The sequence below is a fragment of the Hipposideros armiger genome, unplaced genomic scaffold (assembly GCF_001890085.2).
Source record: "Hipposideros armiger isolate ML-2016 unplaced genomic scaffold, ASM189008v1 scaffold_544, whole genome shotgun sequence".
In the NCBI taxonomy this organism is placed as follows: domain Eukaryota; kingdom Metazoa; phylum Chordata; class Mammalia; order Chiroptera; family Hipposideridae; genus Hipposideros; species Hipposideros armiger.
Genome location: NW_017731894.1, coordinates 1074889 through 1087609, shown reverse-complemented (window position 1 = coordinate 1087609; position 12721 = coordinate 1074889). Strand labels below are relative to the sequence as shown.

Genomic DNA, 12721 nt, shown 5'->3' with positions numbered 1-12721 from the left:
GAGGTCACCTCAGGCCGCTCATGGGAAGAGGAAGGGCCGCGGTGAGCTCCTGAGAACACCCAGATGCTAACGGCTCAGTCCTCGGGCCATCGGCCTGCCCCACTGTGCCGGAGCTGAGAGGACCGTGCACCGTGCCCCAGAGAGTGGTGTCGGAGCGGGCGGGCAGCAGGTGACCCAACCGCTGTCCACACATCACCGTGTTAGTCCAACGACAGACGACAAGCAGTCACAACACTCAGGAGCCACACAAGGAAGAAACCGGTCACAGTGGCTAGCTAGAAAAGGTGTTTTCCTCTCATTTTATTTGATAATACATTTTCACAGAAACATGATATTATTTACAAATATACAGGTAAGAGACTGCTGGTCAAAAATCTTAAGCTGAAAATGTCATCTAAAATTAATTTACAAAAACCACCAATTGCTCAAGGTAGTTCCAGGGGAGGATCTGGATGGTGCCCTGCGAGGGTCCCTGCAGTCAAGCTTCTCGGCCCGCCCGGCCCGGCCCCACGGCCTGCTGACGCCGGCCGCCACGTCTCAGGAGGCACTGGTCTGCATGTTTTTGGAAGCTGCGAGCATCGCTCTGACTTTGGCCATGAGGTCCTGTGCAAGGACAGACACGGGGTTTCTGTGAGCTCCCGCTGGGACTCGGGCAAGCGTGTGTGGCACAGGGTTCCATGCCAGACCTCCCCACGCCGGACCCGCCATAGGCTCCCAGGTTCCGGGACCAGCAGGCCCAGGGCGCCGCCGACACTGCTGGCCCTCTGGGTGACCAGCCCAGGGCGCCCGTCAGTATCGATGAGGTGACACAGGATGTGGAAACTGGCTCTTCATAAAAAGAGGAGAGAGACCCTGTCTTACCTGGGTTATCTTGCTCTGGACAGAAGAGACAATTGCTGAGGAGATCTGACCGTCTTTTTCCTGAGAAACTCCCCTAATACAGAGAGAGAGAGTTCAGAGGCCTAAAAATACTTCAAAACATTACAACCAAGAGTGACCGTGATTCCAACCGACACTCCTGACCCGGCCCAGGCCTGGGGGCGCGGGCGGCTGAGCTCTGGTCCCTGAGGTGGGATGGTCTGGCACGTGCCTCCTGACAACCTCGGGAGGCCAGTCGATGGAGAGCCACCCTCGCAAGCATGGGGACACCTGCATCTATGTTGCTGACCAGGCTGACTGTCTGACAATCAGGGTGGCCATGGACGTCACCGCGGCTTGTTCAGTCAGGAAGTTTGACAGTCCAGCCGCTGCCTTTTGAGGCTTAGAGTGAATGGACCCCCAGTGCCTGCACCTTGCTGGGGGCCTCTCCCACCCCAGGGCACAGTTGGGGGTGTGAGAACTGCTGTCACACTGGTGAAAAGAGGGAGTCCGCCGCGGCATCTGTGGAATGAAGGCGGCCTGCGGAGAACCCCAGAGGGCCCAGGCCGTTATGACTGCCTCTGCCCATGGGAAGGAGGGGGCCTGTTTCCGGTCGGGGCTCCCCAGGCCTGGCCGTGTCCCGAGCACCCCAGTATCCGCCCTCTGCCTCCTGATGCCCGAGTAACTGCGGAGGAGGACGCGGAGAGCGGGGCGCGGGGCCCCGGCGGTCAGGCTGACCTGGAGCGCTCCTGGCTGGAGCCCCGACTCTCCATGGGAGAGATGCTGGCCGAGTGCCGGTGCGCCGCCTGCTTGCTCGGGGACACCGGCCGCGACCCGGCCTTGGGCTTGGTTCGCGACCGGGAGCGCCTCTTCTTCTTCTTCTCGTGCGGGCTTCTGGAAGGAAAGCGGGGTCAGGCAGAGGCGCAGCGCCGGCCCCGGGGGTCCGGTGCTTTCCACGGCAGGGTCCCAGACACCTTCCCTCCTCGCCAAAGCTGTACACACTCTAACTCGTAACTGACAAAAGTGGCAAGTAAGAGTCACGCAGCAGTAAATGGACATGGCCGTCTCTGCAGGATGGTTCTAAACCAAGGGGCTTAGCACACGACCAGCACTTCGTATTTAAAATACCCAAGAAGGGCCGGCCGAGTGGCACGATGGTTAAGAGCTGGCTTGGGACGCCAGAGGGCCCCGGTTCGGATCCCACATATGAGGGCCAGTGACACTGCCACAACTAGACTGAAGAACAAAACAACAGCAACTTGTCTGTTCCCCTTCCCCCAATTCCCCAGCGCTGTTCCTCTCCCCCAATTCCCCAATAAAATCTTTAAAAAAATCACAACAAAAAGTTATAAAATACCCAAGAAAAGTGCCCGCGTGCTGTCCATTCCTGCTGACCCCAGGGTGCCAGCACGTCACCTGGTTTGGGCCCCGCTCTCCCACCGGCCTCCACAGCCCCCTCACGGAGGGGCCCCGCTCTGATTGCTGGCCACGCCTCCCCCTATGACACATCACCAAGGCCTGACAACTCCACACCGGAAGTGTCTCCAGCCCCTTCTCCCGTACAGACCTGGACGGCACTGGCCTCAGCTCGCCTCTCCTGCCTGGGCAACCCGACCCTCAGCTTCTCCGCTCCAGACACCGAGCTCCACCCCACCCACCTTCAGCCCTCCCCCCACTCCCCTAGCAAACCCAAACCAGAACGAGGAGACAGGTGAGCGCTAAGAGCCACGTGTGGCCCCGACAAGCACTGAGCCCTCCTGCTCTCTGCCCCTCCAGGCTCCTGCTGAGAGCGGACAACTTCCTCTCCGCCTTTCAGGGATGCCACCCGCCACCCACCACGGGGCTGCAGCTGCTGGTCTGCAGGGCTATGTCATCGTTTATTAATCCCGGTTTCTCCGCTTTGCTGTTCTCTCCCCCCGGCTGTGTCTTGCTGCGTCATGCTGCAGGATGATCCCCTGGACGTGTCCCCTGAGCCAGGGGACAGGAAGTGCACTCTGGAAGACACCATCAGATCCCTCCCTGGTTTGCCCACACCCTCCAATGTGCTGACGTGAAGGCTGGGTGGCAGGTCTTCCTACCTGCACCTGCGTTTCTGTTACTGCTCTAAATACAGACGTCCCGGGTTACCCGCTGCACAGCTCAGAGTCCTCAGCCCTGTTCACGTGCCCACTGACCCCCAGGCCAGCTCACCTGTCACCTGGGTGTGGATCCCGGCCCCGCACCCCCCAGGGCAGCTCCTGTGCCCCCTGCGGCCTGCAGAGGGTGGGCTCCCCGCCGGGCGCTGCACTCACTGCCCATCCCCAGCACCCCCTCACTGCCTGGGGCCGGGGGTGGACACCTCTCACGGTCCGCTAACCACCCTCTGGCAGGGATGGCCCTGGATAGCTGACGGGGCCCTGGTGTTTCAGCCCAGCTCCCTGGCACTGTCCCCGGGCACAGGCAGAGCGCTGGCACCAGCACAGCACTCCAGCACGCCAGGCACGGGCTTCCCAGCTCTGCCTGACTAACAAGAGGGTTTGGCAGACGTGGTGGCAGCTTGGCAACTGATACTCAGCTGCGGGAAGCGGCGCCTCTGGTGAGCTGGGGCCTAACGCGCAGCCCATCAACCCCGGATCCGAGGGTGTGGGAACTGCATCAACAGGCCTGGGCCCTAAACCACCAAAGAGCTGGGCAATTTCTATGTCTGGGAAGATGCACTAGTGTTTCATGGAGAGCAGCAAATCAATGATTCAGTAGCAGGTGACGTAGCCCAAAATGATTCAAGCCCTAACCTAAGTGTCTGGGGCTGCCTACATGAATTAATTAAAGGCAGGTTACATCCTTAACTGTACATCAGGTTCAATTTTAGTACAACTTGATCTCATGTGACAAAACTGTCTAAGTATGCAACTAAAATGCTTAGAAATGCTACTAGGAATGCTGCTTAGAAATGCTAAGCACGCTAAGTGACTAATGGTGGGAGTGTCTGCAGTGTGGAGACGCTGGCAAAGGCCCGGTTCTCGTCCCGGGCGGGATGGCGTGAGGTTCCACCACGGTGCTCAGAATGCTGCTGAACTTCAAACCTCCAATAGGAACATCCCATCACTCCAGAAGGTTCCCTCGCTGCTGCCTGCAGTCACTGAGCCCCTTCCCTGCCCTCACAGGTGGCCACTACTCTGACTTCTACGACAAAACTCCGTATAAATTGGAACCACGCACTATTACTCGTCTGCGTCTGGCTTCTCTGCTCAGCACCACATCTCTGAGCCTCTTCTCAACGTTGGCCGAATCACTGATCTGTTCTTTTCGCTGCGGAGCCGTGTCACGTTGTGTGAATCTAGCCTGTTTGTTCACGCTTTCTCCTGTTAGCAGACACTCAGGTTGTGTCCAGTTCTTGGCAATTACAAATCAAGCTGCTTCTATGGCCAAATGTTTCTGTGGGTAAGTCCCCAGGGCTGGCACAGCTGGGTCACAGGCAAGATGAGTTCGCTTGGACGGTCCCCAAGTGGTCTGACCGTTGTACACCCCTGCCAGCCACGTCTCGGCGGTCCAGCCAACACTTAGTAATGTCTGTCCAGTTTGCTTTCAGCCCTTTGCGTCAGAGTAACATGGCACCTCGCTGTGGCTTTACCTGCATCTCCCTGGGAGGCGACGGATGCTGCCAGCACCTTTCACTCCGTTTCCATCGGCCAATTAGGTGCATTCTTTCATCAAGTCTCTTTCCAGCCACCTACCCCCTTTTAATCAGGTTACTGCACATGTTCTTCCCAGGCTGGACAGGCCTAGTCACTTTCTTAACTGCCTTTTGAGTAAAGTTTTACATTTCAACGAAGTCATACTTGTTATTTTTTCTCTATGGTGGGGTTTTCTCCGTCCTCAGGAATCTTTGCCAAATGGTGTCCTAGCCCATTCTTTTAGCTTTCTCCAAAGAGCTGATAGTTCCAGCTCCCACACTGAGGTCTTTGATCCATCTTGTGAGGAGGGCAGGCTGCTATCTCTATCCGATGCCCGCGGTGCTGAAAACTTCCTCACTAAACTGCTCTGGCATCGTTGTCTTTTGAAGGCGCACGACGCTGTCGTCTTATTGTGGCTTTGCAGGAAGTCCTGAATCGGGAGGGAAAGCCCCCCACTTCCTTCTTTCTCTGGGTTGTTCAGGCCCGTCTGGGTCCTTAGCATTAGCACACAGGTGACAGATGCCAGCTTGCCAATTTCTACAAGAAGCCCGTGGGGATGGCGACTGGGACAGCACGGGGTCTGCAGACCAAGCCTCCAATCCACCCACCATGCTGACGCTCTCTCCATTTATTTCAGTTTCTGAAAATTTTTCTTGGAAACATTTTGTGGTTTTCAGTGTAGAGAGGTCTTGCACATATTTCTTTCCATTTATCCCTGAGTCATTTGTTGTTTTGATACCGTTATGAATGGTATTGTTTTTAACTTCATTTTTTTCAGTTGTTTTAGGTTAGTATAGAGAAACTTAAGAGATTCCTTAAGATTTTACATACTTATGTAAAAAGACAGTTTACTTTTTCCTTTCCAATTTTATGCTATTTCTTTTTTGCCTCACTGTCTCGGCTGTGAATTCTGTTACCGAGCAGACGGCCCCGTTTGCCTTGTTTCTGATCTCGGGGAAAAGCATTCAGTCTTTCACCACTGAGCGCGGTGTGAGCTGTGGGGTTTTCAAATACGCCCTTTATTAGATGGAGGAAGGCTCCTTCTATTCCCCTTTGCCAAGAGATTCCCCCATTTGTCCTTCTAATGAGTGAGTGGTGAATTGTTTTCCTGCATCTACTGGGATGTCACACTATTTTCTCCATGTATGCTGTGAATACAGCGAATTATAATGACGGGTTTTTGAATGCCAAAAAGCCTTCATGTCTGAGGCAAACCCCACTTGGTCAGGACATCCTGTCCTATTGCTGGACTCAAACCAGCTAATGTTTCGTTAAGGATTTTTGCATCTATGATCTTGAGAGAATCGGTCTGTGGATGTATATGTGTGCACACGCATGTACATTGTACCACACACGTGCACACGCCTGCTCACACGCCCTGCACACTGCTCACGAAGCGAGCTGGGAAGTGTTCTCGCCTCTATTTTCCTCCAAGTGTCTATAAAACTGCTGTCCCATCTCTCTTGAATGGTGCTAGAATTTACAGATGAAAGCCATCTGGGCCTGGAGGGTTGTGGGAAGCGTTTAAATTATAAATAAATCCAATTTCTTTAGCAGGTATGGAGCTGTTCAGAGCTCTACTGCTCTCAGTTTGCTGCTTCTTTCAAGGAATTTGTCCATTTCACCTAAGTTGTCAAGTTAACTGGATAGGTTTATTTCCATCAGCCTTTAATGTCTGTGGGCTCTGCATTCTTGGTCAATCTAAATAAAGACTTTTTGATCATTTTCAAAGAACCATCTTTTGGTTTTACTATTTTCCTCTGTCAGTCTGTTTTCTGCTGATTTCTGATCCGATCTTTATTATTTCCTTGCTTCTACTTACTTTGGGTTTAATTCATTCTCTTTCTAGCTTCTTACGGTAGAAGACTAGCTCCTTGTTTTCAGACCTTTTTTCTTTTCTAATATAAACATTTGAAGCTACTAACTTCCTTCTAAGCACAGCTCCCCCACAGATTTGAATATGTTACATTTTCATTATCATTCATTTCAAAATATTTTCTACTTTCTCTTGTGATTTCTTCTTCAACCCATGGATAATTAAGACATGTTGACTTGCAAATACTTGGGGATTTTCCAGGTATCTTTTCATAGACTGCTACACTCACTGCCACGAAGGGAGGGAACACGCCCTGTACCAGCTGACTCTTGTGGAACTCACCGAGACATTTACCGGCACCGGCTCGCTCTGGCTCGGGGACAGGTGCCCGTGCATGTGACGAACGCACATTCTTCAGCTGTGGGTTCAGCCAGTTCACAGCTGCTCACATTTTCGGTATCCACGCTGTGTTGTGCTGCCTGTTCCTTCAGTGCTGACTTTTTGCTTCAAACACGTTGAAGTTCTTTTACCCAATGCGCACATCTAGAAACCACATCCTCATGAAGGACGGACCCCTCTGTCATCATGAGGCGGCCCTCCTGTTCTCTAGCATGCCTCGTCTACACGGCCCCGCTAGGGGAGCTCTTGCCAGTGGCCTTCTCATGAGGACACATGGCAGCTGCATGTTTATATTTACAGTGTCTCATGAGCAGCTAGCTTCAGGTTTTGCTGTTTGCCGCAGTCTAGAGTCGCTGCCTTCCAACATAATTACGTGAACAGGCAGTGCGAAGCCCGCGCGGGTCTCCAGTTCCCTGAGCGAGCGTTCTCTTGCCTCCCCTCCTGCTGTTCTGCCCTCTTTTGAATTATACAGCATTTTTACGGTTCTATTTTACATCCTCCGTTGGCTTCTTAGCCATTTCTGTAGAGGTTACTCTAGGGAACCCTGACACGCATCCTTCAGAGATCAAAGTCGGTTGTGAAGGCATGAGCTGTGGGACAACTGTGTGCTGCCATCCCTCACTCCGCAAACACGGCGCGGTGTGCCGAGCGCAGGGCAGAGCAGTAGGGATTCCATGGCCAACTCCAGACGCATCACCTATGTTTACTGTGATGGAATAACCAGGATACCCTGCTGACACGTGCTGTCCTACGGTTAGGCCTAACAGTCTTATGAATTTTACTCTTCAAAAATACTCAAATATGCCCAGATCTTGATTTGCAAACAGTCACTGGGGAGCCGGGTTTGCTGGAGAAAAGACCGATCCAGGGGTGGAGGTGGGGCAGGGCCGGCTGAGGCCAGGACATCTTGTGCCCAAAGAACAGCGGGGCCCAACGTGACACCACGTCACTGTCAGACACAATAATAACGGCAATGACTGTTGCACAACAAGTAAAAACTCCCCCCATGCCCCGAAGTCCACAGTGATGCTAAAACAGGACGTTGTCCTCTTTGGAGAAGGAAGGGCAGGATTAGAAAGCCCCGACCAGGCCAGGTGACACAGTGTCAGGGATGCTAAGATGACAAGAGGAAGCTGCTGGCAGCGGGACAGTCACACCGTATTCACTGTACTGTGTTTCAACAGTTAAGTTAGAAAACCCCAAAGTCAGTGAGTGAAAGCAGCCTGCAGTGATCCGCCCACAGAAACAGTCCTCAGGCTTGGCAGAAGGCGCCTCCCCTTGGTCGGGGTGGTCCCACGGGATTAAAGTGGCTGGCGGAGGAACGCGTTACCCACCCCCCGTAAAGCAGAGGCTGGCGGCTTGCTGACTGCTGCTGGGCACAGGCCAGAGGGTCTGGTCTGTCATCCAGGCCACACGGTGGCCGTGGCTGCATGCGGTTCCGGCACTGGGTCCCCAACGCAGCCGTTCACAGCCCCGCCCAGCCTCCCTGCTGTGACCCACACGTCAGAACAGGCAGCTCACAATGCAGGAAATAACATCTTCACTGCTTTTGTGCGACTTTTTCATGTTCCCGAGACAAGCAGGTCCTGACGATTTAATGGGGTTGTGTCTCCTCTCACGACGTCTCTTTTAGCACAAAGGTGCATTTGAGGGCAAAGCAAGAACCCTTGTTAGGAGAGATCTTTTGCTCCAAGGAATTAATTTTAGGCCATGCCCTTTACATATACAAGGTGATCATGAATTTCAAATGTTACACATGACTTATTTCAGGAATGAAATTTAGAAAGGACTCCACTTTTCCTATTACACTGGAATGGTCATGTGTACTTAGTGGAAAATCAGTAGGGCCCAGGATGTAATTCATAAACAGACAGCGAGTTTGCACATGAGGCCTTTGCTGAGACCTCTCAGCTTTACAGCTTATTTGCCGATTTTTCTGTTTTGAGAAAAAGAGACCACATTTTACCAATTAATGGAGCTATCACGTGACCAGCCAGACTGCGGGAACATTTTCCATTAGACACGCCTGTCAGAACTGCTCCTGCTCAAATGACAAAGGGGCAGCTCTGAGCTGCTGCCCTTGCGTCTCTGTGGACGGGTGGGACTCCCCACAGGCAGTTCAGGATCCGTCCTTTGGAAGGCGAGGCACGGAGGGTCCTCACCCACCCTCGGCAGCACAGTGTTAGGAAACCGAGACCACGAGGCACGGCTGCATCCTGCCCTTCCTGGGCACCTCGGTCACCAGTTCCATGATGCTCCCTGTCACCAGCAGAGCTGGGGGCTGCGCCAACTCCCATGTGAGGACACGAAAACAAGAACCCCTCATTTTGGGGATAACAACAACACACAAGCCAAGGGATGGAAAGCATTTAGGTGGCACCAGCCACACTGGACAAGACGGTCCCAGACAGCACCCCTCGGCCTTGATGGCACTAACAGAAGCCACGCCCACTGCCACGCTCTCCGGCTCGGGCTCCCGACAGGCCCCAGAGGCACAGATGGCCCAACCTGTCTGCTCACGTTTGCGGTGGTCCCGGGGTTCCAGTGAGAGGTCAGCCCCGCCGCACCCTGGAGTCTGGCCCCGGGGGCGGGGCCCGGAGAGCTTGCTCACTGGGTGTCAGAGGCCTGGACCAGGTGCAATGGCTGCGGCTTCTACTTACTTATCAGACATGGGGGCCCACCTCCCTCGCTCTCATCACCTAAGACAGGTCTCTCCTCGTGGTCGAGGAGTCAGGGGACAGACGCTCTCCCTGCTCTCAGGCCCCACAGGACTCTGTGGCCCTGCACAGGAGCTGCAGCCACGGCCTGATCACAGCTACCCCTGGGATTTACTTGAGACTTTAGTTTCCGATTTTCCTTGTCATTGTCTCCACACCTCCTTTCCCTGTCCACAGGTAAAGGGTAAGTGTCTATCTGGGTCCAGAGAGGCAGCTGGACTTGGGGACTGGCCCACGGCACGGATCTCAGCGCGGGAGAGCTCCGAGCTGGGTCCAGTGGCAATGAAGAGCTGCAAAGGGCGCCCGGCGTTTGCCGACACCGTTTCCCCGACGACCTCCATGCAGCCTGTTTTAGAAACGGGGCCAAGCGCCAAAATACCCTCCACATGGACGCCTACCTGGACCGGGTCCGCTTCCTGCTGACCCCAGGGCTGTTGCTCATCCGGTAGGCAGTGGGGACACTTCTTTCTTCCCTCCGTCTCTCGGGAGAGTGAGCTCTTCTCCGAGGGGACCGTGACCGTGACCTGGGCGGAGGAAGACAGGCGTTTTAGTCTTGCTGGCTGGCGGACGGATGGCACCTCTCTTGCCGAGGCAGCGATCAGACCCAGGCTCAGTATGCAGCTGACAGGCACCGCATCTGCCCTTTGGGTGGCCTGCCCCCTGGCCTCACCACTCTGCCCACACAGAACCGCGTCTGCTCAGAATCAGACACTTCTCGCTCCCACCCCAGAGCGCCTGCCGCACCGACGCTCAACTTGAACCAGTGCACAGCTCCTCTGAGCCCAAGCTGTGTTGCTGATCCGAATGGTCACAGCAGCCACATCTCCACAACTCCAGGTCTAACAGCTATCAGACTCACGAGCTGACAGCTGGCTCACACCTGCTGCTTCTCCCTGCCTCTTACCTTTGACCTTTTTATGACCCTGAAGAATCTTCAGGTCACGAATATTTCTATCAAAATCAGGTAAAGAAAGGCAATGAAACCCAAGTGAGTGGTTTCTACGTGTTCTGATACTGGCTCCAGAAGACACTGAAACGCAGTGAAGCCACAGGACCATTTCTCTTGCTCACGCGACCTCTGGCCCCGGAGCACGAATAACCGCGAACAGGCTGCAGGCCTCTTGACATGAAGTCCAAAGCGCCAGTGCAGCTCACACATGCCGTTCTCGGGGTGGTTCAGGCTAAGTAACTGAAGCTGATGACACTTCTCGAATGCAAAGCATCCATTAATATTTTATGCTTCTTCCCACGTGCCTGGAAAAAGATTCATCCTGTTCCTGCAGTGACACAGCCACATGGCGACCAAGCCCACGGATGGCCAGTACCCAGAAGCCCAACCCGAGACCCCCCACCCACAGTGGGCCGAGGTCCTTAGCAGGGGGTCCCTTAATGATGGCTTTAGGGTTCTTATTTCAGTTTGTTGTTCATTCAGTGAAATTACTGTTTTGGGAAGACCTGCAATAAGCAGAAATATGGAAAAAAAACTTTTTGTTGTGTTTCTATGACAACCCACTCAAAAACAATATAAAGGTCAGTTTGATTTTGCCATTAAAAAAATTCTACACTGAATCATTTTAATCACAATAAAACACACAAAAAAACCAATACAGGGCCGGCCTAGTGGCTCAGTTGGTTAAGAGCTCATGCAAGAATGCAAGCTCTGAGCAACAGCGGTTCGATGCCCGGCCTGAGCTGACTTGCCAACAGGTGGCAGGATGGCTCAGCTAAAAAAACAAACAAACAACAAAAAAACAATACATACTGTTATTCCAAAGACAGCTTATAATCACACTCCACCCTCCTGTGTCACAGAGAGAACTGGAGTCATCCCCAGGAAAATGTCACAGCCACGGAATGCACCTGCCCCGGGCAGACTGTCACTGGCCTTAGGGTCTCCATTCTCTAGCACGGCTGCTCTTCAGCTTATCAAATGGCCATCAGCCCTGCCCACCTTTCCTAAGATTTATACAGCAGATCACAAAGGTGAGGTCAGCCAGACACCTTGACATTTTACCAGGTGTTCCCTCAAAAGAGCTCCAGGACTCGAATCTGTCCCTGGTCAAAGCTGCCGGCAGCTGCCTCACTCGGCGGCTGGGCCACTGACCAGCTGCTCTGACAGGGCTCCACGCTCAGTGTCCCTGGGGTGGCTGTGCGGCTGTGATTTGGACGCACACACTTCACCTTCAGAATAAAATGTGCCGGGCTGAGTGCGACCAGAACCCTGAAAAAAGCTCCGCTTAATCAGAGCTACAGCACCTATGGAACGCTTCACCATTATTCTACAATAAACTCAATAATCAGGAACGATAACTTAGTTTTTAATGCCTGCAAATTCATAACTCTGAAATATGCCATTTGGAGTGGCTGTTACTGATTTCCAGTTATCTGGGGAGAAGCCCATCTCCGAATTGGGGCAGTAAGCTCCGTCAGGTAATACTTAGGTTCTGTTTTATTAAAGAAGCCCTAAGGTTTCCATTCTGTTGGTTAGGCTCACACTACAGCCACCGCGTGGCAGCGCAGCAAACGGGAACCCCACGATGTACGGAAGCCACCTGCACAATGGGAACAGGGGCTGTCCCACACAGACGGCAGATCACCTGATTGACGACTTCTCAAGTATAAAGTAACGCGGATATTTTTTTCTTGAATTATTGTAACGGTTTACTTTCAAATAAAGGCATACTCAGACTTTTATCTGAATGACTGTACCACTTAAAAAGCCTCTTCACCCACACTTAGCCCCTTCAGCTTCTGTGAGTTCCTGCAACTTCAGGACTCGAAGGTCTTTTCATAACAAAACAAACGGCAGAGGTGATCCGGGGCACCGACCAGCCTGAGCAGCCAAGAGCCTCCCAGTTCCAGTTCAGTTTAGGCTGTGGACCAAACTCGACCTAAGAACCGCCTGAACTTCCTATGGGGGCCGCTGTCTCCTGTGTGCTATCAGTGCAGATGGCCCGGGTTCTCGGAACAGAGACCAGCTGGCCACATCAGCATGCTGAACGTCACCCTGTGGGACCAGCAGGCACCCCAATCCCTCCTTTAAAAAACAGGACCAGGAGATTAAATCAATTACCTTCACTGGCTTGCTGTACAGTTTATCGCAGGCAAAAAAGGAAAGAGTCACAAATTTCAAACTAAAATATGGCCCCAAGTTTGCCTGCCTGTGTCCTTTTTGAATGTTACCGTATTTGCCAGCGTATAAGACGATTTTTTGGCCCTGAAAAATATGCCTCCAAGTGGGGGGTCGTCTTATACGCCAGGTACACTTCAGATAGACT

General features: G+C 53.1%; 1 protein-coding gene across 5 annotated transcripts in view; it reads right to left on the bottom strand.

Annotated features, from left to right (window-relative positions):
* Nucleotides 1-272: 272 nt before the first annotated feature.
* Nucleotides 273-12721, bottom strand: part of SFSWAP (splicing factor SWAP) — a 65232-nt gene continuing 52783 nt past the window's right edge. For 4 of the 5 annotated variants that reach the window (XM_019668939.1, XM_019668942.1, XM_019668944.1 and 1 more), the window contains 4 exons: nt 9842-9967; nt 1597-1752; nt 862-934; nt 273-603 (listed from right to left, as the gene is read on the bottom strand). In XM_019668939.1, the coding sequence (XP_019524484.1) occupies nt 538-603; nt 862-934; nt 1597-1752; nt 9842-9967 (421 nt within the window). In that variant the 3' untranslated portion in view covers nt 273-537. The remainder of the gene's footprint in view (nt 604-861; nt 935-1596; nt 1753-9841; nt 9968-12721) is intronic. The other variant, XM_019668941.1, reaches the window with a different exon arrangement.